General features: G+C 33.1%; 2 protein-coding genes across 2 annotated transcripts; one reads left to right on the forward strand and one right to left on the reverse strand.

Moving 5' to 3' along the window:
• The first annotated feature begins 307 nt into the window (after window positions 1-307).
• Window positions 308-11,795, forward strand: LOC110721409 (kinesin-like protein KIN-UB). The gene is made up of 19 exons (XM_021900549.1): window positions 308-449; window positions 2,081-2,181; window positions 2,315-2,437; window positions 3,181-3,366; window positions 3,523-3,744; window positions 4,741-4,888; window positions 5,086-5,235; window positions 5,492-5,580; window positions 5,969-6,172; window positions 6,338-6,460; window positions 6,659-6,793; window positions 6,896-7,027; window positions 7,285-7,420; window positions 9,052-9,144; window positions 9,271-9,396; window positions 9,547-9,672; window positions 10,197-10,340; window positions 10,978-11,106; window positions 11,201-11,795. Exons 1-19 carry the CDS (start codon window positions 308-310, stop codon window positions 11,359-11,361), a joined length of 2,670 nt encoding a protein of 889 aa, XP_021756241.1. The 3' UTR covers window positions 11,362-11,795.
• Window positions 11,796-14,879: 3,084 nt separating this feature from the next.
• LOC110721410 (AT-hook motif nuclear-localized protein 22-like) lies at window positions 14,880-17,057 on the reverse strand. Its single transcript, XM_021900550.1, has one exon. The coding sequence runs from the start codon at window positions 16,093-16,095 to the stop codon at window positions 15,058-15,060; it is 1,038 nt and encodes a 345-aa protein (XP_021756242.1). The 5' UTR covers window positions 16,096-17,057; the 3' UTR covers window positions 14,880-15,057.
• Between the last annotated feature and the right edge of the window lie 9,862 nt (window positions 17,058-26,919).

The following is a 26,919-nucleotide window of genomic DNA, read 5'->3' on the forward strand; positions in this document are numbered from 1 at the left end:
TGTCCCTGCAAATTCAGTAACCCCACCATTCCTGACACACCCATTCTCTTCTCTTTTCATTCAAAACTCAAATATTTCACCATTTTTGTTGACCATCTCTTGTGACCACCACCTCCTCTTTTTCTTATACTCTTAATTCAATTTAATTAATTTCAATTTTCCAACAAATTAATCAAATAAATAAATAAAATATATGAATAAATACTTATTCATCTTGCTTGGATGATGTTTCTGGAATTTCCAGAAATATTTTCATTTATGGAGTAAGCTCTTTCTCAACTGTAACAACAACTTCTTCAAACAATCAATGGCGACTAAAAATGGCGGTTTTCGAGGAGGTTCCTTTAAGCCGTCTTCTGCTACTAATCATAAGTCTTCTTCCTTCAAATCTAAGCCTCCTGTTCGTCGAACCGCCTCCCTTGGCGGTGCTGCTAAAGATGTTTCCGACGGTTAGGGTTTCACTTTTTTTTTTTTTGTGCTCATTTTTATAATTTTTGTTCTTCGATCTGTTTCGTTTTCTGTGATTGATGGTTTTATGACTTATTTGTGTTTATTTGAATTGTATTTTGAAATATTGAGTGATTAAGTTTTGGAGCAAATTAGTAAATTTAGTGTTAATTTGAACAATGCCTTTATTTTTAACTGATTCTGTTGTGAAGCTCGTTTTCTGTTTGTGATTTTTGTGTAGTACGCAAGAATTAGTGTAATGTGATTGGTAGTGGAGCAAATGATGCTTTGATTGGTTAACTGGAATTAGTGGATAGTAGTGGTGTGCGTTGCGTGATCACTGGAATGATCAAGGTTGTGTTTAAAAGTGGTGTTGAGGTGGTAGAATTAGACGAGCTAGGTGAATTACATATTGTAGTTAATATTAGTTGAGCGAGCTGAATTACAGAATGTATGACATCAAATGCGGAATGGAGGTTGGAATGGGATTGATGAAGAGCTTTTCGTTGCCATTATTACATTCTTTTACCTAGAATTTCTTTGCGGATGGGAGGCACGAGAATGTGTAGTATGAGCTGAGTTGGCTGACGAGTTTGTGGTGTGGAATGTGAGGTTACTCTATGGAGAATGTAAATGGATGGTTTATTGCTGCTGGAAGATAATACTGAAGTGCCTCTTTACTGGAAGCTGTGGAGTATTTGCAAGGAGAAAAACTTTCATTGCAGACTTAAGGTTTTATCACTGCAGATTGGTTTAAAGGCATGGACAGAATTGGAAGGATGAGCTGCACATTTTAAATTTGTGTCCCAAAGGGAGTAGAATCCTAATCACCATAGAAAGATGTTCAAATGTAGTTTCGGATGATGCAGATTCTGTTTGTTCAATTGCTACTCTCTAGTCCCGCCTTCTTGGTTTACTAAGCACGTGAGTTTAAATGTATTAGACTCTTGGTTGGTCAGTGATTTCTTGGAGGTAGGATATTGTATATTGTTGGAATCAGGAGATTATTGGTGTGATAGTTCTTTTCCAAGGGATTACATAGCGGGGTGCTAATTTTTAATATGAAAGACCAGCTTATTCTCTTAAGTGGGTGTATCCACGCTTAAGTAAGAAAGCTGGCAGAGAGTTTGTTAGGATATTAGAAAAAGAAAAACTAAGCAAACACAATATTTGGCTGTTATTGATTATATCTTCTGGAGCAGCAATTATGCAGATGAAGTACTATAGCCTGATGCAGTTGATAACGAGGCTGTTTGAAGATGTATTCTGCTTTAGTTCTTGTGTCATTGTCTCGATTTTTATCCCAGAAAGAGCTGATTGTTTATGATTATAGGGAAGAAGCTAAGATGTACTTGTACATTAGCAGTTGAATGACTCATTTATTATGCTTTAAACCTTTATCTGTTCCTCCTCACAACACCTGTATTATACGATTCTGTTGGGTCCTATGATAGGGACAATTTCACAAGAGAATTCTTGTGTACAATAGAGTTCTATATATGCTCCTTTATCCGTTATTTTATCTCTACTTCCATCATATGGTCCAAAGACTATCTAATTGCAAGTAAATATACTTTTTTTTTTTCTAGTTTTCTCTCTTCTGCTAATTCATTCATTTACATTATTTCATCAGCTCCAGGCAGAGTACGAGTAGCTGTTAGATTGAGGCCTAAAAATGCAGAGGAATCAATTACAGATGCAGATTATGCTGACTGTGTAGAGTTACAACCAGAGGTTTTCCCCCCTTCATCTATGTCTCTTGCACACGAACTCTGTATTTGTACATAAACTTGCATCTATTTCTACATCACCATAAAGTGCGTATGGTTTTTAGTATTACTGCTAATCAATTGACATTCTATTCCAGCTCAAGAGGTTGAAGCTTCGTAAAAACAATTGGGACTCAGACACTTATGAATTTGATGAATTGCTCACTGAGTTTTCATCCCAGAAGCGTGTCTATGAAGTTGTTGCAAAGCCTGTGGTTGAGGTGTGTTATCAATGTGTTTGCAATTTTTAACCTCAATTGAAACCCATATTAATGTGATGCATGTTTATTGCTGTACTGAGATTGACAAAGTGGATCTGGTGATTGTGGTGAAGTGGTTTACTTTGCTTAATGAGGAGGACATTTGATATCTAGTAGCTTTGTATGTAGTTTTTTCATTTAAGGGTATCATTGTTGTTGAGAATGAGTCAAAGAGTATTGCATTGGACCATTTTTAAATGTCCTTTGCACGACAAGTGGCTGGAATGACCTAACTGAAGTCTGACTGTTTGTGGTTGTCGGGTTTTTCTTTTGTTGCTTAATTGTCATCTTCGATTTGGAGACCAACAAGTAGGCTGCACTGTTGTTTAAGCTTCGGATTTGTGATTCCCTGATTAAGCATTACTTCTTGCTGATTTTGTATGGTTTCTAGGCTGATTAATGTGCTTATTTACATTTTTTTTTTATCCTTTCCTTCCCCCCCCCCCCCCTCTTTCTTTGGATGAGGTTTAATTTTAAAGTGTTGACTCAATATATAATTGTTGCTACACATGTGGACGGCTGGACCATATATATGTATGCTTATCGGTCCATCCTTTGTGGGGGATGTAGGGCAAACACTTACTAATTTTGTTTTTTCTTCATGACTTCTGTAGTTTGTACTCCTTACTTTATTTCTACAGTATTTGTGCTTAAATTAGGAATTTGTTGTGTGAGTGACTGATTTGTTTTTTCTGCTTTTCTAGAGTGTGCTTGATGGTTACAATGGAACCGTCCTGGCTTATGGCCAAACCGGTACGGGAAAAACTTTTACTCTTGGAGAGTTGGGAGAAGAAGATATTTCTGATCGAGGTATCATGGTCCGTTCTATGGAGGATATCCTTGCTGATATCTGTCTAGATACTGATTCAGTCTTTGTATCATACATACAGGTTGGTTGAATCTATTAGTTGAAAAAGGCATACTAAATTACTAATGCGCATTTTATAGTTTTCATTATGGCTCTTCCAAGCTAACCAAGCTCTCCTTGTAAAAAACTTTTATTGTTTTTGCTGTTTTACTTTTGCTAATATATAGATTTTGTGCAGCTTTATATGGAGACTATTCAAGATCTTCTTAATCCTGCAAATGACAATATTCCTATCACAGAGGATCCCAGAACAGGAGAGGTTTCTTTGCCTGGTGCTACTGTTGTTGAGATAAGAGACCAAAACAGCTTTCTTGATCTCCTGCGATTAGGGGAAGCTCATCGTTTTGCTGCTAATACAAAGTTGAATACAGAATCTTCTAGGAGCCACGCCATCCTTATGGTAAATTATATTTTCCTTCATCTACCTATTTCATGCTAGACATTTCCCTAGTATCTTCGTGTGCTCTGTTGCCATTTTGTTCCCATCTCTATATATGCCTGGAAATTAAACACATTGAATATGGAACATCTGGTATAAATTGTTGATTATTATGATTAATGCTGCGCTGGTGATGGCAATGATAATAATAATTGCAGACAATATCTGAATGACGGTATTTGAAGAGTTTGCCAAGTCTTGAAAGAAGTCTTGTGTATCTGAATGACAGTCCCGTCAATCACTCAAATTCTTGATTTCCGTCCTACTTGTTTCCAGCATAATGGTTTAATATCTTATATTGTCAAATTTAAGTAGTTGTGCTTCAATAATAAGATGGACTAGCTGGTTCCAAGGAGATTAGTACACATTCAGTTGTTGAGGCATTCGAAAAATAAACTGAAGTTTGATTATTCAATTAATCTCGATCCGTGGTAATTATACCATCACAGTGCCAAAACTCGGCATAGTCTAACATATTATTTAATTAAGAACCAAGAAATTACACCAGCAGAATGTAGAGAGATTACAAATAGGATAGGACTTTGGGAGGATTGGCAACACACAAGGATGGAGAATAGCTTACTATCTAATCTCATAGGAGTCGTAGGAGTTAAGGCTTGAAAATATAATTGGGGCAGAGGGTGGAACACTGTTTCTTATACAAAAGCGGCTTGAGCATTGAGAGTACCCTGTTTGTTGGCTGTTAGCTTGGTAGTCATTGATGTCGAAGATTGCTAATGTCTGGAAAGTGGGTTGAAGAGTTGAATACGAAGTATATCTTTTGCTTTTCTTCCATCCAAAATAAAATATTGTATAACAACTTGTTTGGAAATTATTTTCTGTTATATTATCTTTTGCATTCATGTGAGCTGCTCTTCCTATTATGCTACTATTTGCTTGTAATAATTATATCCACAAATGTGTTGCAACATGTTTGGTGTTGATGGCCCATTCCAGATACAAGTTAAGAGGTCCGTTGGAGGAGGAGAGCCTTCTTCTAGTGAGGATGAGAACCAATCAGTGAAAAACTGTGATCCACCAATAGTGCGGAAGGGCAAGCTGGTTGTGGTAGATCTTGCAGGTTCTGAGCGTGTTCACAAGTCAGGTGCAGATAAGAACAGTCTCCTTTTGTAATATTTTGTGGTGCATTTATATCTTGCATCAGTATTTCATACTTGTTACTTAGTGTTATCAACATGTATTTATATGTTCCCTGGCCTTTATTCATAATTCTTCTTAATGATTACTTTCTGTTTCAAAAAAGTGATCATTACTGAAGTCAATTTCTTTTTTTGCTGGTAGGAAGTGAGGGACATACCTTGGAGGAAGCGAAGGCTATCAATCTCTCCCTTACTGCATTAGGAAAATGCATCAATGCACTTGCAGAGAATAGCCCTCATGTTCCAGTACGTGATTCCAAACTCACGAGGTTGCTTAGAGATTCATTTGGAGGTGAGGCATTATAGTTTCACTTTGCTGAAATATTGAGGGTTTTAATTGGATTCAGTGATTGTTTTTTTTTTTTTTTTTAAATGTGATATTCGTTTCAGCTATGTGCATGATGCTAGCTGTTTTCACTCAAATGAGTCAAATCTTTTGGCAAATGTTTTGTCCCTGTTGTGTGTAAATCTAAAAAGAAACTAGAAGAAAAGAAAAAAGAAACTGAGATACCTTAAGAATGTTTTCATGTACTTCTTTTGACATACAGGGTCTGCGAGAACATCCCTGGTTGTAACAATTGGTCCTTCACCCCGGCATCGTGGAGAGACTACAAGCACTATATTGTTTGGGCAAAGAGTGAGCAGCCTTTTTCTCTATAATTTGATGTGATTGCACAATGCTCTTTTAATCATTGTATAAAAATGATGTGAGTGAAATTTATTGTTTACTACTTCATATAATTTCTTACATCTGTTGTGATTAGGATTTGTTGTGCTCTGTCCGTTTTATTTTGATTAGATTACTAAGATTAGTGGGTGTAAGAAAAAGGTGGTTAAAGTAGGGAGAGAGACAGTAAAAAATATAGATATGCTTTTCTTTTGGGAAAATTTGAAATTTCTAATAATTTGAGGATGATGTAGGAATATATTGAAGTTCATTGAAAATGAGAAACATAGATGAACTTATGTATGAATAATAAGATTGGCATCTGTTATGTTTGGGTGCTGAGACTTTTATGTCACAGGCCATGAAGGTTGAGAACATGCTGAGAATAAAGGAAGAATTTGATTACAAAAGTTTGTCCAAAAGACTTGAAGTACAACTGGACAAACTTATTGCTGAGGGAGAAAGACGGCAGAAAGCATTTGATGATGAAGTCAGAAAAATAAGTTTAGAAGCTGAGAACCATGTCTCTGAAGTTGAAAGGAAATTTTCTAATGAATTAGAGGTTTGTTGAAAATGTTGGGTACTTTGCTTCTTTGCTACTGCACTCTTGTTTTAGAGGATATTTTGTAATTTTAAAACCTATTCATCTTTGGAGGGGGTGGCTCTCTGCTTTCCATTCCGTTTGTGGTGTTTATTTACCTTTTGAGTTTGTTCTCTTGAAACCCAGAAAGAAAGAACAAAGTGTCAAATGGATTACTTAGAGTCCATAAAGAAGCTTGAGGAGAAGTGGATTATGAATCAGCAAAACCAACAGAAGAATGGGTTCAGCAATGGTCCATGTGATAGAGAGGTATGCTACTTCTGACACTTGTTGCATAGTGTTTATTGATTTCACCAGTATAGCATTTGTTAGTTTGGTTGCCATATGTTTTCTTTTCCACAGCAATACACTTCTATATAATTGGCTCATAGTATGTACAATTTATGCTACTGTTGTTTTCCATAAGCATGTTAAGTGCAATGATTCCCTACTGCATCTTTCATTTAGGAACGAAATGTGCCTCTATCCGAAGAAGTTGCTGAAATTAAAAAGCTTCTTCAAAATGAAATTCAATTGCGAAAGACAGCTGAAGAGGAGGCCAAGAAGTTGAAAAATCAACTATCTCAGTTGACATCTTCAGAGGTATGCTGTACTTTTGTTTTGTGGTGCCTGTGATCTAGCATCTTTTACCTTGTCTTCTTCCTGGTTTTTTCCATTCCTTAACCTGATTTTTTGGTTTTGTAGGGAGGTGGAACTGCTGAATTTGTTAGACTTCACCAGATGCTGGAAGATGAAGCTTATGAGAAGAAAAAGCTTCAAGATGAAATCACATCTTTGCAAAGCCAGTTGTTGCAACTTACCTTTGAAGGCGATCAGGTTTCTTATCTCTCTTTTTTACGGCCATGCATCCTTTTTTAGTTATGATTGTTATTGCATATACAAATAACAATCCTAAGCTGTTTGAGCTAGAATTTAACTTGTGATATTGGTGTCACATAGTTTTAAGTTGGCTTTATAATCTCTGGAGTTTGTGTGTTGGGATTGAAGGAGTGTTTACGTATAGGTCGCAACATTATCTGTCTCTAATTTGGATACTTTCTGACTTGATCACTACTTGAACTTTGTGTCACTAGATGCGGAAGTACATTGAAAGGCTTGAATCAGGAAATGGATCTCGTCCCCAATCTCTCACATCTCCAAGTAGACATTCCCAAAACAAAGACAGAGAAAATGGACCCAAGTCATCATTTAATTCACTCTTTGAACAAGGTGAGAATAGGTGTGTATTTGATGCATCTGGTGTTTGGCATCCTGAATCACTGTATTTCAATTATTATATCTTGATTGAACAGATCTATGCATACTGGTGTTGGATAGTTTGGCCAATAACTTTTGATGTCATTTGGAGATTAAAGCCTTTAACAATGACTAGAAAATCATAGAACTGTCTCCTTGTTTGGTTACCAAGATGGGGAAGGGTGGGGCAGAAAGGATGTCGTCTCAAGATTTATCTTCTGAGCAAAGTGCTATTATAATTCTTAAGCTTTTCTGACTTTATTATCCTATCAGTTTGTGGCTTTTATGAGGACGTTTAGCATATTTCCTTTCTTCGGATTCTCTTTGCAGTCAAGCCCTTATTGTTCTTAATATATTTATTATTGTATAGAAATTTATTGTTATTCAAATGGCTCTTAATCCTAAAATATCTGTGGTTAGTAACCAAGGTAGTAGAATGCAGGATAGGGAGTTCTCAATATTCATCTTCTTTACTAAGTGCGTATTGTTCTAGCTTTTCTGAGATTAATATTCTATCAGCATGCTGTGACTTCTGACATCTGTTATTGTTAGAAATTTCTTTACAGTCTTAAGCTCGCATAGTGACATATTCAGTATTGTATATTGTCAGGGTCACTGAAATGTATAGGTAATTAGACAGACTTTCACAAAGGCAATGCATATCAGGGTTCACATAAACAAAAGTTCTCACATGACCGGAAATGTGGCTCTTTCTGATTCAGAACTATGAGGAGATATTGTACAAGGGATGAAGGGAACTTTGCTGTTGAATAAGAATTCACCCTTAAGATTATCCTTTCTGTTTAGAGTACCTAGTGATCAGAGTTAAAGCATCAACAATACCTTTATTTTTGGATTTGTTTTAGTGGAAAACAGGAATGCAACTTGGTACAAGATAGTGATATTTTGGTCATGTAAATACCATCAGATTCTTTCATTTCTTGTTCTTTTATTTTTCTTTTGGGGCAGGGGAAGGGTAAAGGTAGACCTGGCAAATGTGGCAAATGGGTCATACGGGTTGGGTCTGGGTCGGGTCACCTCGGGTTTCGGGTATGACTTGGGTCAAGTTTCGGGTCGAGTATGTTTGGGTCATATTCGGGTCGTTTCATGTTCGGGTTGTTCTATTTGACTATTTGTGGATCAAGCTCAAATCGATAAATTTATATTTTATTATTATTATAATAAGAACCATCAATTAAGTTTATGAGCTTGGCCACAGTTGGAAATGAACAATTTGAGTCATTTTTGGCACCAGATATTTTTAGTTAAGTTATAAGGTAATTTTAGTTCTAGACAATTCGAGTATCGGGTCTGTTCGGGTCAAACACTTTGGGTCAATTTCAGGTTGGGTACAATCGGGTCGGGTCAACCCATTTTCGGGTCGGGTATGGGTTGGGTCAATTTCGGGTCAATGTTTTTGGGTCGATATCGGGTCATGGGGCGGGTCATTGGTTTTGGGTTGGGATTGCCAGGTCTAGGTAGAGGATATAATGGAACTTGAACTAATGAACTACATTAAAAAAAGGATGATACCTGGTTGCTGTATTTTTGTTTGTTTTTTGTCAAGTTAGTTCCATCTGCTCATTGTGAATTCATTATTGCAGTTGGATTGCAAAGAATCTTATCGATGCTTGAGTCAGAGGATGCCAATACACGTATTCATGCAGTGAAAATCGTGGCTAACCTTGCTGCTGAAGGTTGTAAGATTTTACTTATTTCCTTTATGACTTGTTTTGCTGTACATCTCGTGTGTAGATTTTAAGTAAACATCACATGAATCATATATTAAGTTGAAACCTAAAAGAGTAATGTTGGTTATGTAGAAACAAACCAAGAGAGGATTGTGGCTGCTGGTGGGCTCACATCCTTGTTAATGCTTCTTAGAAGCTATGAAGATGAGACTGTTCGCCGTGTAGCAGCTGGAGCAATTGCCAATCTTGCAATGAATGGTAAATGGATTTTTTTTTTTTTTTTTTTTTTTTTTTTTTTTTTTTTTTTTTGTGTGTGAATTTTTCTTTTGTTTCTGGATGGCCATGCATTTAGTTGTTCAAGTGGTAGTTTTGCTTACATTCCATGCTGTCTCTTACTGGGATTTGCAGAAGCCAATCAAGAACATATAGTTGCTGAAGGTGGAATCAGTCTCTTATCAATAACAGCTGATGATGCGGAAGATCCACAGACTCTTCGCATGGTTGCTGGAGCAATGGCTAATCTGTGCGGGAATGGTAATTTATATCATCTCTTGTGTTTCAGCCCATTCAGTGTTACAGTCTCATGCTATAATAGTTTTACTATAGGTTTCTTTTGTCAACCATGATCAATTTCAGAACTCAGAAGTTTTCTTTTCCTGATTTAGTTACATTTAGAAAAATATGAGAATTCAATCTTTTCTCTCCCATTAATTGTACATCTCTATCAAAGAGTATTCAGCAAATGAAACAAATTAATTGCAGTCACAGTTGTAACTCCTGTATATCTCACCACATGTGATTTTACTAGCTAGCAGTGACAGTCTTGTTTGTGCTTTGTCAGTTTCTTTTTCATTTTTCACCTTGCTGTAAAATAGGAGTAACTTCTATTGTTCCTACTGTTTAGAAATTGTTTAAGTAGGAACCTCCACAGAGCTATGAGCTATCCATTAAGTTCACATCATAAAGTGATTCCAGTCTGATGTTATTTTCTGTCTAATAGATGTATGCAAATTATTTAAGCTTTTGTAATTTTATAAATTTGAGTTTGCCTATTCCAGATAAGCTACAGGTCAAGCTACGAGCTGAGGGTGGTATCAGGGCATTGCTTGGGATGGTAAGATGTAGACATCCTGATGTTCTTTCTCAGATTGCACGTGGAATAGCTAACTTTGCTAAATGTGAATCTCGGGGTGCAACTCAAGGTATGTGCCATCTTTGCCTAGTTGAGTAACTTGATTAAGCAAGAGGCTAGTCTCTCTCCGACTGATGTATTAGGACTTGTTCTGAACTTCTGTTGCATGAGCTTCCAGGGCTTCCTAACGGTCAAGGGCTTGTTTTTCTTCATGTGTGCTGTTAGAGGACCTGTCATCATCATCTCATAGAGTCAAACAGTTTCAGTTTTCAAAAGTGAAGCATGGCTTTTAAAGTTCAAATTTATCATCAATCTTGATTACAAAATACTAGCACTTTGCTCTGATAGTTGATGAGTAGAATGTATGTTCAATTGGTGACGTGGTGGAATGTGATCATCAGCTTTAGGAGAAATGAGTTTCTTCTTGGTTTGTCCCAATTCCATTCTTCATTCCTGTCAAGTGTCAACGGAAATTGTAGCATTGGACCTTTTACCAAAACACTTAGGTTTTGAGAAAGCCCTTGGAAAGGTGTCATGCACAATTAAATTTCAGTAGTATTAAAGTTCCTTTGTGTATTGTCCCAGCATCAAACGTACCTAGCTCCTAATGGTCCAACAACTAGTTTGAGTATGGAAGGAGAATTTGCTGTTTAGGATTTCGATAGGTTCCTTTGATGTTTCTCATGCTTGTGCCTTGTTTACTTTAGGGTCTAAAACTGGAAAATCGTTACTGCTCGAGGATGGTGCACTTCCTTGGATTGTACAACATGCCAACAATGAAGCTTCACCGATCAGGCGGCATATTGAGCTTGCATTGTGTCACTTAGCTCAGCATGGTAAGTAAAAAAATATTGTTTTCAAACTGCATAAAATGAAACGGTATTACTCAGTGAAATGACAGTTGAAAAAAAATGTACATTATTTCCGCAGAAGTAAATGTGAAAGATATGATTGCTGGGGGTGCACTTTGGGAGCTGGTACGCATATCCCGAGACTGCTCACGGGAAGACATTAGGACTCTTGCCCGTCGAACCCTTATTTCCAGCCCCACTTTCCAAGCAGAGCTGAGTCGGTTACGTGTGGAGATATAATCTTTAGGACGATTATATATTCTCACCCGTAAAGATTATCCAGATAGGATTCTCCGGATGCAGCGCAGTGCCTCTAGTATGAAGAGGAAATATACGACGCTGAACAAGTCAGTACGGAATTTTTCGCAAGTCTGACGCATAGACAGTGGTGGAGGTCAGTTTTGTAATCCTATAGTTAATGTATATCGGTTCGAAGGGGAGCTCCCCTGCCACCTGCCACACCTGAGATGGATAAATGATTCTCACTGGGTTCTTGTGGTTACCTCCATGGGATTCCCAGATTACATCTATGAAGGGGAAAAAAGTAGTGCTAATATCATTATTGAGGTCTCGCCTAATGTATTGTAGCATTTTATCTATTTCATTTCATAATTGTGTAAATTCTAATGTAAATTGTTCCATTTTTTCCCTATACAAGTCTTAAGGTTGTGTTCTCTTCGACTACAATAAGGTCATCTAATTCCATTTCTAAGTCATATAGTCTAATCTTATCTCTTGATTTAACGAAACTTTGATTGTATTTGTACTCCAATATACATACGAAGTAAAATGTATTATCAAGTAGGATCTTTTTAAAATATACTGTAATGTGTATTTTTTTTTTAAATACTCGTTCAATTTTATCAAATAAAATACTAGCTCCGTTAATTACGGTTTAACTTTAAATTTTGTTATATCTCACAAATAATACCTTAAAGTTGCGTATAATAAGTAACGGAGTTGGTATAATTATTTGACAACGCGCTACCGGGAAAAAGTAATATTGGTCTATTTTTTTTCCAGTATTCTAATTATGGAGTAACAAACAAGTATGTGTGTTGTTAGCACTTAGCAAGAGATTGAATATCGAGGTTGGACAAGAACAACAATAATGAGCATACAGAATAGCCTCAAACCCAGCTATTATTAGTCAGTACTTGAAGTTTAGTGATCAATAACCCATGCACTGTCGTCAAAGCTTAGGACAAAGACAAAGGATAATTATTTTATCTCTTCATTTATCAAACTTTACGAAAACGACAAGGTAGATAATAGAGACAAAAGTTGCAAAGACAATTAAGGCAGCTTATCAAGGTTAAGATTCACTCAACATTATAGCCAAAAAAAAAAACTATAACAAAGTCCATGGGAAGCTGGATAAGGTTTCCATATAAGGCTTTTTTCACTCGGTCATTCTTGATAGTCGATACATACGTTGTCCCTTTGTAGCCTACGCATACATTCAAATCAAAAGTATTTGAGAAAATATATATACAAAGGATTAGGACTAGTTATCTTACAAAATATAGTGAGCTAAAATGGCATTAAACTCAAATTTAGTTTAATACAACCCTAGCTAGCTAATTACCCCTTTAGACCTTCATGGAAATGGTAAATGACTTTGTTGCAATTTTTTTTAATGTCCAAAGATACTTCCGTAATTCAATGGCAAAGTTTTGTGGGAATCAAAGTATAGACTCCTAGATGTTCAATTGTCTCTTCTTTAGTATATGATAGAAGTACGACACTGAAATCAATACACGATTTACTAACCCCTAAGAAAAGCTTAGTACCACTCAATATAATACAAAACCTAAAACTATCAAAGAGAAGGTCGTTTTGAAAACTTGTATATACTTGTAATATACATGGAAATTTGACTATATTATATTGGACTGAATTATATATGCATGACTCATTATTATATGGATTTACCTATGCTTACTTGCTTAGAATCATTAGTTAAAGTAATTTCTTTAAATCTTTGCTAAACATGATCGCCTGACAAGTAAAGCTAAGGTTAATCCAAAAGCTAAACATAAATAATTTTTAACATGCATATACATCTTGAAATCGAAAAATTAAATTAATTCAATACACTCTAATAAGATCAGATATTTAAAAACAGAGGAAATAATATATATGTTTCAACAAGATTTAAAATATCCTATTGTTATTATAATTAAAAATACTTTTTATTTTTTGAAGACAATAATTAAAAATACTTTATAACATTGAAAGTGAAGATAAAGAGTGTATTAAACTAATATAAATTTAAGAGACAAAAACAGTGATGAGTAGTGAACAACAAGCTTCCACTCTTACACAACCTCTCAATTGCAAACAAGTAAGAGGAGAGAGAAAGAAGAGAGAGAAACTAACACAAAGAAAAATGGTTAAAAGCTTCACAAACTCTCAAGCCGGAGAGGTGCGTGGGTGTTGCTTTTTTTTTTTTTTTTTTTTTTTTTTATCTAACTTCTGTTTTTTTAAGTGCTTAGCTGTGAATCTGTTTAGTCTGTTTTTTATTTTATTTTTTTCATATATATGAATAAAATAAAAAAAATAAAAAAATGCCTCGAAAAGGAACTTTTTTAGCACCTTAAAATTAGTTTATTCAGAGCATCAGAGTAGCAGCGCGCGTGCAAATGTGCAATCCTTCAGTCAGATCACTAATATATTCACTCATCAGATCACCTTCTTCTATGTACACTACATACTACAACTTCTAACCTTCTCCAATCTTCACTCTTAATTCATCATATATCCCAACCCCCCTACTTTAATAGTAATGCTTATATACAGTCGTAAAGGCCGACTATGTATAGGTGTCCCGTATAGTATTAATTCCGTATTTTAAAACATAATCATACTCCGTTCATCATTCAGTGTTACATTTTAGCTTCCTATGTATCACTATCCAACAATATTGTATGTGATGCCCATACTATATTGTCTAGTGTGTATTAAGTTGATGCTAATGTCTATGATTATGGTCATGTAACAACATGTTTAGAATAGTAATTATTATTTTTAATTATGTGATAAAAGCGAAGTTATGGGAATGAATGATGGTAATGCGTGCAGTGAGAAAAAGTTGGTGGGCGCTAAGTTGCATGTGAAGTAAGTACAAAGAAAGTGATCAAAGACTCTCCCTACTTTTACTCTGCTTATTCATTATTTTTTTTTAAATATAGTATGTTTATATACCTCCTTTATAATTATAATTAAAGATGGATCATAAGTAGTTTAAGGTTTTGGATAATTGACCCACCTTTTCTAAAAAAAAAATTAACATTTAATTGATTTAATTATAAAATTCATAATACTTCCTCAATTTCATTTAAATTACTTTGTTCTTTTTTAAAACAGAAAAAAAAAAATTGATAATTTTATATGTTTATATTTAACTCGGCCATATAACAATCACATAGAACATGGAGAGAAATAGTAGAGGTACTGAAAACGTGGAAAATTTTGATTTTTAAAATTATAATGTTCTTGTTATTATATGTATATGATCAAGATGAAGTCTAAAAACTTGAAATTAATCAGTTTTACAAATTAAATTTCACACATGGACATTAGCATCACTGATGTAATTTCATGGTTTATCACAAATCAAAAACAAAAACAAGACCCATGAAAATTATTAACATCCAAAGTAATGTAAGATCAAAGAAAGGAATACAAAAGAAAATTGTCCAAACAAACATAGATAAGGCAAAAATAAAATTAAAAGGAAATAATAAAGCAAGAGATGATGATGGATAAACTTTCTCTGATCTCTACTTAAATTCTGAGTAGTAAAAGTTTCCAACTTAACAAAGAGCTTCATTCATTCATTCAAACAAAAAAAAAAAAAAAAAAAAGAAAAACATTCACTTATAATTAATCCGTCAAAGGAGTAAAATGTACTAACATTTGATCATCATAATTTCAATAAGGAGGTCGATTATTAGGAGTACCCCAAAAAGCCTCAGGTGGCAATGAATTCAACAAGTTTGGTGGCAACCCTTGTAGTAAATTCCCTCCTCCTCCTCCTCCGCCTCCTGATCCTCCACCACCTCCGCTTCCATTATTATTATTACTGGGATCGCCCATGACTTGCCCTCCTACTCCTCCAGGTGGCGGTGACCCTAATCCACCGCCACCATTATTCCCAAGGCCTACTCCTGGCATCTGGGTCCCACCTCCCTCTTCTTCCTCTAGTGGTAATCTCTCATAGGCCGCGTTCCCAAAAGATGCGGCCATGACCACTACAGGCCCAGATGCCAGAAGAGGCCCTACAACCCCGCCCCCTACCACCTGCCCTTGACCTCCAGCTAGATAAATGGTAAGTCCAGAAGCGGCAGGTGGAGCTGGGGGCGGTAAAAACGACCCAGATAAAGATAGAATTTCAAACCTCCCATGTAAGGTAACAACCGCACCCGGTGCCCCCGGTTGTCGGAGAGTAACATTCGCAACCGTCCCCGTTCCACTCAAGATACAAACCCCTCTTTGCTTACGACGAGCAAAGTTTGTTATACTGTCCATAATATCACATCCATTTGCAACTTCCATAACATGAGATCTAAGAGCATTGGCACTATCTCTTGTAATAATAATAGGTGGTTTAGGTTTGTTCTTGGATCCAGCTGGTCTTCCTCTAGGCCGTCTTTGGATCTCTCTTTCGCCGTCACCTCCGCCTTCGTTCTTGCTATCAGCAGCTCCCGAGTCGTCTCGTTCCCTCTTTAGACTCGATTTAAGGTCGCTACTACTTCCGCTTTGCTCAGCTTCCGAGCTATGATGCTGTTGTTGTTGCTGCTGTTGTTGTTGATGATGTTGTTGTTGAAGTAGAAGTTGCGGTTGTTGTTGTTGCTGTTGTTGTTGTTGCTGTTGCTGAAAGTGGTGAAACTGATGATGAGGGTTTAGATGAAGACTATTAGAATGAAAAGGAGGAGGAAGAGGCCTTCCATGAGCAGTTACTTGATCCATATTATCGAAATCGATATCGAAATCAAAGACCCAACCTTAACGATGAACGACTTATATGAATTATTAACCTAATCAACTAGAACAAGAAAGAAAGAAAAAATGGTGATAAGAAGCTAAGAATTATAATTTTCATGGGATAATAATAGAAGTTGAATTTTTTGAATAATGGAAATGATAATTGGTAAAAGTAGGGTGAAAAGAAAAGAATCACGTAAAAAATGCAAGAAAAAGAGTAGAGCAAGGTTTTAGGTTGAGAAGGGAGAAGAATGAAAGTGTTGGAGAGAAGAAGTTGAAGATTGGGTTAAGTTTGAGAGGAGAGAGAAATTTTAAGAGAGGTGTGTGCTTAGATATATTTTTTTTGATGAGGGGTAACAAATAAGAATCAACAAAAAAAGGGGGGAAATTTGGGAGAGTTGGGTTAGGGTTAGGTCTTAAAGGGTTAGGATTTTTTTTTTAAATTCTTTTTTATTTTAATTTTAAATTATTTTTATTGTATTATATATATTTATTAATTTAATTTTTGTTGGGGTGTTAGAGGGATTAAGGACATAAGGTTGTTAGAAGATGGGGTATTGAGAATTTGTGTAAGAGAAAGGAGGAAAGGCAGCATGCGCATGGGCGGTGACTAGTGAGTGAATGAAAACAAATTATTAGATGGTGTTGGATTTTTTGAAAAATTTTATGGTATTTTGGGCTAATTAAATTTTTTAAATTGTGAAGATTATAAAACTCATGTGAAACCTATGTTTTTTTTAGTTTTATTTTTATTTTTATTAAACTTAGTGTACTTGATATGATTTTTTCAAGTTCATTGCAACCATTTGACTTTTACGTACATTATTCTAATTTGATTCTCTTTAATGTTTTATACTCGGGGAATAATAAAAATAGTCAGGAGGATCTTGTGAATTATTACATACATTCTTCTCAAATTTAATTAACTTTCACAATATCTATTTTTTATTTTTACTTATTTATAATAAGAGATAAACATAATATATGTCATTAAAATAACTCATTGACAAACGTGAAAAGGTAAATGTACTTAAAAATCTTTATGGACTTATGGTAAAATATGAATTATGAACTTATTATCCTTGTAGTTAGTTTATTTACTCCGTAATTTAGATAATTAATTGGAAATTATTGTACTTGTAAATTAAGTTTGGGTGTAAACTCTTTTTTATTTCGATCTTTATTTATTTTGAATTTATATACACTAAATTCTCTCAAACTCAATTTATAAGCTTAATTGTCTCAAAATTAGTTGAAGGAAACAAATTAATGTTAAGTGGTCTAGTTTAATGTGTTGAATTCGATCTGTCATATATATATATATATATATATATATATATATATATATATATATATATATATATATATATATATATATATATATATATATATATATATATATATATATATATATATATATATATATATATATATATTGTAGTCTTATTAGTATCCTCTCCATTAAAATTATATTCTCTATAAACTGACTTTGAGAACTCATTTATACAATCAGATCAGGACAATTTTTACTGTACAACCGATTGTATGATATGATAAACTCCGTAATCAAGAATATCTATTTACTTAATTTAGGGGAACTTCAAAAAAAAAAAAAAAAAGATGAATGGCCAAATGGGGTTGTATCGTGTGAATTAGGCCTTATTTAGTTCAACTTGTTTTTACTTATTTCAGAAAAAATAAGTTTTGATCAGAAAAAATAAGTTCAGATCAGATCATTGTTTTTATGTGCAGTTCTTTATCGCTAAATATCTTTAATTTCGTAATGAAAAAAATTATAAAAATTAATAAAATAAATATTATTACGAATCTAATAAGACCCCACTTGATATATTTTTTCTTTATAGATTATCGTACACTTAAGGTCAAAATTTAGTCAAATCAGATCAGATCAGATCATATCAGACCAGAGCAGACCAAATCAGATAAATTCAGATAAACAAATATAAGGTGAACTAAACAGGTCTTAGCAAACAAAAGAAAAGAAAAGAAAGTTCCCCTCATCTCAATAATGGAACCCTCCCAGATACACTCCAAATTTGTCCCTATCCTCATATTTGGTTGAATGATGTTGACCCATTTTATTAATATGACCTAATATAAACCCTGCCCCCTAATATATCATCCAATTAAACACCCCATAACCCCACCCCCCAATAATTTAAATTATTAATTAAATATCTCTCTTTTCTTGTTCTTAATTTTAGCTCTTGTTAATAATTAGGTTGTACCTTAATTAAATGAGTTAAATACATTTAGCAAACTTGTACAAGTACATAATAATATGTTGTCCCTTTCCCATCCCTCATCTCTCCATGTCTTATGTTATATATAGTATATATACCACCTGTCCACCTTAATTAATTACAGTACCTTCTTTTAATTTTATACTATTTATTGTCTTACATTTGCTTAACTCATCACGTACTTTGTAACAAATAAGTGTGTGCCATTTTATAATACTCCAAATAAACCAAGCAGTAGTTAAAAAATTTAGCTGCCAAAATAGGTGGACTAGAAGTACATAGTATAATGACATGATTTTGTATGACTTTGATTTCTATATGGTATTATAGGGGATACTGTTCACCGTACGATAATACTTCATAAGAAGTAGCTGATAGTCTACTTCATACATACTACATTATAGTTTTATTATCATTCCCTTGATTTATAATCGTTGCTGAATTAGTATGCTAGCAATAAGAAAACAAGTTAGGATAAATGCACCTTGTACTGTATATAAACTTAACAAGATCTCACATTCTCGCTCAATCTGCTATATTTTTACGGAATATTAAGGATAGAAAGAGTGTTAGATACGATCAAATACTTCCTAAATGTTCAAAAATCACACACTAGCTTAGCTAGATATAGTCAAACATTAACAACAAGAAAATGACAGTCCAAATAAACTTAAATTGGCATTATGACATACAATTTCCTGATTTAAAGGAGATTATATATGATGATGAAATAGAATTGCAAAACCAGGAAATTAAAAGAGAGAGAATGGTGCATGTGGAAGAGCTAAGAAGATGATGGGGGGATGATCTGATTATGGGAAATTGGAGTCGTTTTACGGGTCTCACCCTAACTTGCTCAGGCCGTGTCTCATGGGCGTCTTCCCTTCTTCTTTATTATTTCTGTGCCCCTTTTTCGGTCCCACTCTCCTTCACTCTTATCATATGCTTACCACGTGTCCCTTTTCCCCAATATCATTACCATTTTTATTCATTCACTTTTATTGCCATAGTCGGAAATTAATAGTTGCGTTGATTATTAATAATATGATACGTTGTGGTTTAGATGTATGGAGGAATTAATTTGTAATTTCGGGTGGTGAGCTCATGTATGTAATTTAGGGTGAATTTTTTCACCTTATTTTCACCGATCTAAACTTAATTTAAATGAACTTATTAAAAATTACATCCTAAGTAGCTCTTGTTAATTCTTCTCATAACTTATTTTTCATAAACTTATCTTATTTATACTTATTTGAACATGTTTAATAGAACATGACCTTAATTAAGATGGTGGATTGATTAAATGGTTACAAGTCTGATTAATTAGTGACTTTGACAGTTCAATTTAAATAAGAAAAATGCTCATTACATACTTCGTATAAATTATGATTATAAAGATGAGAATGTACGTATACATAGTTTGTGCTGTTAAAATTAGTGTAACGATAAGGCACTTGTGTCAATTCAATAGTAGTGGATGATGCAAAGTTTCCATGTAATTTGAGTCAAATATTCCATTTTGAAATAGTAAGAGTTAATATTAACTTTTCCAATGAAGATTGTTACACACACGTATGCATTAACACCGGATTTTCTGGTTCATTAACCATCGTGTTACTAGTTGTTGAAAGAAACGATACAAGTTTTGACGCTGAAATCAGAGTCTAAAGTTTGTTCAACGGTTATATATGGGCCAAAAATCAGTTTGAATGCAACAATTACCAAAAAATGTAAAAAATAGGAGTAGGGGAAAGAATTTCAAATATAAACTTGGTATTTACTGTATGTAATTGGGCAAAAAATACTTATTTTTCACTAACAAACATTTTATCTGATATTTGTTTACAATGTACACCCTAGAGTAATAGTAGTAATAACAAATTTTAAAAACATGGTTAAAAAAAAGTAACATGAATATTTGCTTAAAGGCCTTAAACTCTATTCAATAAGAGGACAACATTTTATATTACTTAGTTAGACTAATTCAAATTTGAGCAAAATGGATCCCTAATTGGTGGAAAAAAATTTCAACCGACAAATAATATTGTTGTATCTCGTGGTTAAATATAAGACCTTTTATTAAGATGAAACAACTTTCTAATCAGTCAATTTAAACACTTAGGGGTTAGAGAGACAATATGGCAGCATATTTATGTGAAGCATTTGGGTTGTACTCAGTATAGTTACAAGAAACAGTCGAGTCATAACTCATCCACGTGCACTAAGGTTTAGAGAAAGAAAAAAAAAAGATTAAAGCGCAGCGCATTAATCGTAACACGGTCTTTGACACCAAATAAACGCTGCGTTTCAGTGGCGGAATGTAGGGGTAAAGTGGAGAATAGAGAGATAAAGGGGCAATGAGGCTTATCTGCTACGGAGTAAGGAGTACACATGGATTTGGACATGCCCGTTAAGCTATTATGTCTGTCAGATGCATTGCATTTGCTGCCCTTTTTTTTCTTCTTATTTGCTTTTATCAACAACTTACTGTACATTGGATAATTCCTAAGTTTTTATTTCTTGCTTTAGACATAAGTATTAACTAAATCGAGTTCCACCAAGGTTATGATGGCTTGGAATTAAAGGTGTCGAGTTGGGGATCTGGTTCAAATCGGATCGGGTATGCATAGTCTATTTCACATTTGAGTGAATTGAGTCATGCTATATTATTGTGTCTATACAAATCGAAATTTGAATCGATTTAGGACGGGTCGATCAAGTTAGTTTTTGACGGGAGAAGATGAGTTCGCAAATACATGCAACATCCCATTAAAGAAAGTACTTATACGTAATAAGTAATTTTGCTGCTAAATGAGCTCAATATGACATTCGCGGTTCTAATTAACATGACAACAAGAAAAAGAATAAAGCATAAACTAATCGAACAAAGTACACATACATCTTCCAACACTATATTAAGTCCTTAGGAGATCTTCCAAATTGCTTCAAACAAATTGCCTTAACAATATCCAGGGCATCACATTCAAGCTTAACATCTATGACTATTATCCTTGCCAATCTCTTGACAGTCATCAGTCCAAACTCTCCCCATCCAATAAAAATAATCGTTTCATTTATCAAATGTATTATTGTGCCAGAACTTATCTTTATGACTTATTTTGTTCAAACTCGTGACTGTGTATGAACTTGTTTTGTCTAAGATTATCTAACCTTATTATAATTTTTTTTTTCAAAAATAAGTCAAAATAATCTTAGGAGAACACAAAAATTATAACTACAGTAATAAATATAATTAATTAAAAGTGAAAATGAAAATAAATAAATGCAACGAGCACGGAGTAGCTTTTAGAGTCTGAAATTACCCTATATTCGTCATACGTTAACCTCACTATCTTGTCTCGTATAATGTTGATTACCAAATCTCCTTTCACATAATTACATTCATACTATAATTAGTCAAAGATGGAGAAAAAAAATATCCACAAACACACACAAAGCTAGGGAAAGTTATGTTACCATAATATAACTATAAGCTCAATCATACATCTCGAAGTCAATGGAACTTGATTTAATTTGTTGAATAATAATGAGGCGTTATTCAATCAAATCTATAATAGCTTCTCTTCTAATTACAATGATTGTTTCTTTAGATTATGAATTTTAAATTAACTGTTTTATATAAAACAATTTTTTCCATGCTATGTAGTCAAAAAAAGATTTAATATACCAAATTGTCTCACAAAATGCTCCAATAACGAAAGAGACAAAATCATAAGAAATAAGCTATTTAACCATGCAACTCCACTTTTGTTTGTGATTTATATACAGTATTTTTCTTTTTTTTGATATTGTAATAATGATAATAATATCAAAATGAGTACGAAGTATATATAAAACATTCCCCAATATATATACCCTCTCGTGCGGTTTTGATGTGACCATTATCTAACTTTCCTTCTTTTCTTTTTTTTTTTTTTTTTTTGCCTTATAAAACTCTTCAATCAAAAGAGGGCAAAAAATCTCATTGATATTTTCACTTAACAAATAATTAAGGGTTAGAGACATGTATGCAAGCATGAAATCAATATTAATAGTAGAATATTAGTCCCTTCGTCATGTCATTAACTTCAACTAGCAACTTTGAAAAAACAATTGGCCAAGTTGATCGAAGAACTTTAGACGAGATGTCAGAGTTCGATACTATCAGACTCACATTTAATTTGGAAGTTTCTCCTTTACTACTTGGTCTGTGTTATAGTCGGTCGTTTATCTTCAAGAAAATAATATTATTTCAATGTTGGCATCTAATTATTTAATCAAACTAATCATTAATCTAATAAAATAAACGATGATATGCTTCACAATCTCTAAAAACAAATGGATTTATTTTCATTGAATTTAGTGAGCAAGAAAACAATTAAGTTTTTGGTGTACAAAAACAGCTAAGAGAGCATTCCCTTTGGAGAGAAGTAGCTAGCTAAGCTTAGCATATAGAGATAGACCTTGAAAATTGTAGCAACTTGCAATTATATGGTGAAATATGCCAACTCAAACAAATTATTTAAAAATTGTTTTGGTAGGGAAAAAAAAATGTAATAAACTAACTACACCATGTCTTAATCAACTCTCCTTTAATTAATTAACTTTAATTTGTTAGATAATTATCACTACATACACATAAGAGTGAAGCATAAGAAATCAAAACCCATACTCCACTTACCAATAAATAAACTATAGTTTTTTTTTTATATGAAAGCTACTTTATATTATGCAAAGATACATTACATTTATACATATATTATTATATAGTTTATGGACCACATTAAGCAAAAACATAGAAATAAGTTGACATGTGATGAGCACCTAATTAAGTTCCCTCGAATCTTGCATAATGTTGCATGTTCTTTACTTTTTATTTTATTTTTTTTTAACACTTTTTTTTTTTAGGGTGGAAAGTGATTTTGAGGTTGTTCCAATTTTCCCGCCCCTAACACTTATCCTCCAATTACAAGACTTAATCCAAAAGTGGTCCTAATTATAGGACAATACCTTGATTAATTAAATGTAATTAAGAGGATTAATAAAATAATTGGGCGCTTGCGTTGAATTTAGTGAATATTTAAAGAATTAAACAACCGACCAAAAATTAAGGTGATGAGGTCTCCATGTGATGGATAGCGATGTGGTAATTGGAATCATTCTAATCACAACTTCAACTACTACTTTGTTCATCAATAATCTCCCTCTTTCTTTGATCTATTTCTTGCTGGCATTTGGTCAACGCTAATTGTTGCTTACTTATCATAGATTCCTTTGTCGTCTTGTTTATTTTATTTTAACCCCATATTATTAAATTGATTGTATTGTAAGTATTTATTGGAAGTTATACAAAGTATTATACCTTCCGTCTCATCATAATATTTGCTTGGTTTATAATATTTAAGGATTCACATATTGTAGTTTTGTTACATAAACCTATTATGATAGTTGATAATTCTCTTATTTGCATTTTTCTCCATCATATCAAAGATAAATTAGTACTCAATTAAGAAGCTAGTTCTGATTAATAAATCCAATATTAAGTTATTCAAGTTGAATTTGCAATATCTTAACTAACTACCATATGCTTAAGTAAGGTCGTCGTGTATATATTGTTCACTTTATATCCACTCAATTTAGAAACACTAAATTTCACTAAGGATTAATAGTCCGTTATTCACAAAAGTTGATATAAAATAACTAGTCCATGGTAATAAGGTTTGTCCAAATTAAAATCACAACTAAGGGTTTGTTTGGCATTACTGTGGTTTTCTATTTTTTGGGTTTTTGTTTTTCAAAATCATATGATATATGTTATATAATAAATAAAAAATTAGTCAAATAAACTTATTAAAAGCATGATAATTTTGAAAACTGACAACAGAAAAGTAAAAAACATCTTTTTCTTGTTTTTGGTTTTTTTGTTTTAAAAAAACAAGATACTAATAAAAACAAAAAATAATGTCAAACAAGCTCTAAATTAATAAATTCAAATAACTAAAAACTCTGTGAATGTGATGATTAAACCTCTCTTACTAGAGCTACAATCTTCATTAGATAGTTGTCCATTTTCCTATTTATAAAACAAAGCTTCAGCCCGTTCATGATGATGTCACAAGCTATGGAGCACCTATAATTTACAGATAAAATAATCTCCTTACAAGAAATTGACCTTGAAAAAAACACTCCTAATTTATAAAATTTATCCTTAAAAAAATTTCTTCTAAATTTTAATAAAAAAAATTCTAACAAATAATAATTATCCTAAATTAGGTCAAAAGTTACCCCAAATTAATATAATCATTGTATAACTAGTTGGTGTAGGTAATATTACTATGCACCAAAAATGTACTCAAAAGTATTTGCAGTCAAATTAGCTAAGTGAAACAATCTCGGATTCTTATTCTAGGAATAAAAGAGGTTTACGAGGATCAACTTTCCTAAGTCCCCTGTGCCAGATAAGTATTCATGATTTGACCCATTGATAGGCATGATAGCAAAAGTAATTAACGACTAGTTATAATTCTCAACAAGATTAAGAGCCTTAATTGTCTTACCTAAAAGTGTTCTGTGTCTCCCAAACTAAATTATTGATTTAATATTCCTACTGGTGCTTGATGAGCATTAATTATTTGCATGTAATTGTTAGAGGAGCTTAGGGGGGACTGGTGCGTGGAGCCCCCCCTCCAATACGAATAAGATATGTTATAACCCGAGGAGAAAATGTCAAAATTGTTTCGATAAAATGAATATTATATTATTTGTTTAACTAAAAAGTTTTGAAATTTTTTATTTGATATCACCGAGAAGGAATGTTTTGGCTCGGACCTTATATAGTTATATTAGATGAGTAATTGAGTATTAAGACCATTGATTTAGTACATGTTATGTCCAACTATTTATAACAAAAGATGTCATGCTCATATTAATTATTATGGGAATTTTTATTAAAAAAAATTTGCACATTTTAAATCATAGTAATAGTACATTTATTTGTGGGAGACTAGGCTCATGTTTAATTATGCAGTTCCAACTTCTTTGGAAATGTTATAAAAATTGGAACCTTCCATAAACATAGCATAGGTTGTATGCAAACAAAATCAGGTACTTGCATTTTTTATAGCATTTAATTATTCAGTAGCCATTTATAGGCAAATCTTTCGACAACTTTGTACTGATAAATTAAGAGTAATATATGTTTGTCCAATATTATACTACAAAAAAAATATAGTTTATCTCTCAAAAGTTTTATATATGATTATATGAATAAGATAGTCTATAGTCTAGTAATCTCTAAGCAACCAATATTTTTTTTAACATTGGAAAGAGGCTAATCATTACCTACGACAATTGTTCAAAGTGATAATTAATTTAATTATCAATCTTAGAAAGAGATCTAATTAATTAATTTTAATTTTATCTGCCTAATCTAATTTTAAATTAAAAAAAACGCGGTGCTTGATCTAGACCTAATTAACTGACATTTCTTACAAATTGGTTATGAATATTATTTCGAGGAATGAATAATACATTTCCTTATTTATAAAGTAAGATATGATGTATAAAAATAGAAATATTGAAGATATTTTAGGCAATGCAATTAATTAGATGGTAACCAACCATATGACAGACAATGAAACAAGTACCCTTTTGTAGAAAATGATCAATTTAATTTTGAATAATTAAGTAGAGAATCACATTGAAATTAAAATATAACCAACTGGATGATAGTTGATGAACATTTAGCCAAGTTGCTAATGGATATGAGGTAATGTTTGACTACATAAAGCAAATTTTGATTATTGAAAAAATCAAAGTTCAATTTTGTTAAAATAGTGCAAGTAAAGGAGACTATGATTTATTATGCTTGTAATGTAACTAAAATATTCAGAGTCTATTTGGCAAATTTCGTAATTATAATAGCTTTGTAGCGACTCTTTACCGGTGCATACATCTATCTTATTAATTTGATTTGAACTTATTTTTGTTTAGCCTAACTAATAGCTTATTTTCCGAGACAAATCTAAATCAATATGAAGGATTAATAACTTGTCAAAGCATATTCATATTAATTGTGAAATGAGTTTGATTAGGCTTTATAGACTTCATAATTATAAGTAGTTGTGAACTCAATATTCCAAAATTGAGATTATTTGAATTTAATTGTCTTGAAGTTTACTTATCTAAAGTAAGTGAAAAAAGGTAAGTATAATAAGGAATTTATTGTTGAAAGGCACACTTGCAAAAGGCCTGATTGAGTGTAAAATTTCCAAGGGATAGAACAGGGATCGGTGGCAAAAGAACATCTTCAAGTTTTTATTTATTTATTTTATATAATTAGATACTTCGTACGAAGTATTTTATAATCTCAGATACAAAAGCAGTGTATATTCAAGATAAATAGTGAAGGGGGCAATAAACTACATAAGGTATCCATCAGTTTGAACATGGACTAATCACTAGCTCAGATTAGAATGTGGGCCAAACACTTATTCAATGGGCCAAAACAAGGAATTGGGCTTGGTAATTAAGCATTGAGTCCTAC

Source organism: Chenopodium quinoa, unplaced genomic scaffold, assembly GCF_001683475.1.
Source record: "Chenopodium quinoa cultivar QQ74 unplaced genomic scaffold, ASM168347v1, whole genome shotgun sequence".
Taxonomy (NCBI): domain Eukaryota; kingdom Viridiplantae; phylum Streptophyta; class Magnoliopsida; order Caryophyllales; family Amaranthaceae; genus Chenopodium; species Chenopodium quinoa.

Excerpts from the sequence above, each read along its gene's own strand:
- LOC110721410 (XM_021900550.1), bottom strand. The coding sequence starts at position 16,095 with ATGGATCAAGTAACTGCTCATGGAAGGCCTCTTCCTCCTCCTTTTCAT.
- LOC110721409 (XM_021900549.1), top strand. The coding sequence starts at position 308 with ATGGCGACTAAAAATGGCGGTTTTCGAGGAGGTTCCTTTAAGCCGTCT. Across the intron at positions 2,182-2,314 it reads GTGTAGAGTTACAACCAGAG|CTCAAGAGGTTGAAGCTTCG; the intron begins GTTTTCCCCCCT and ends ATTCTATTCCAG. Across the intron at positions 5,236-5,491 it reads GCTTAGAGATTCATTTGGAG|GGTCTGCGAGAACATCCCTG; the intron begins GTGAGGCATTAT and ends TTTGACATACAG.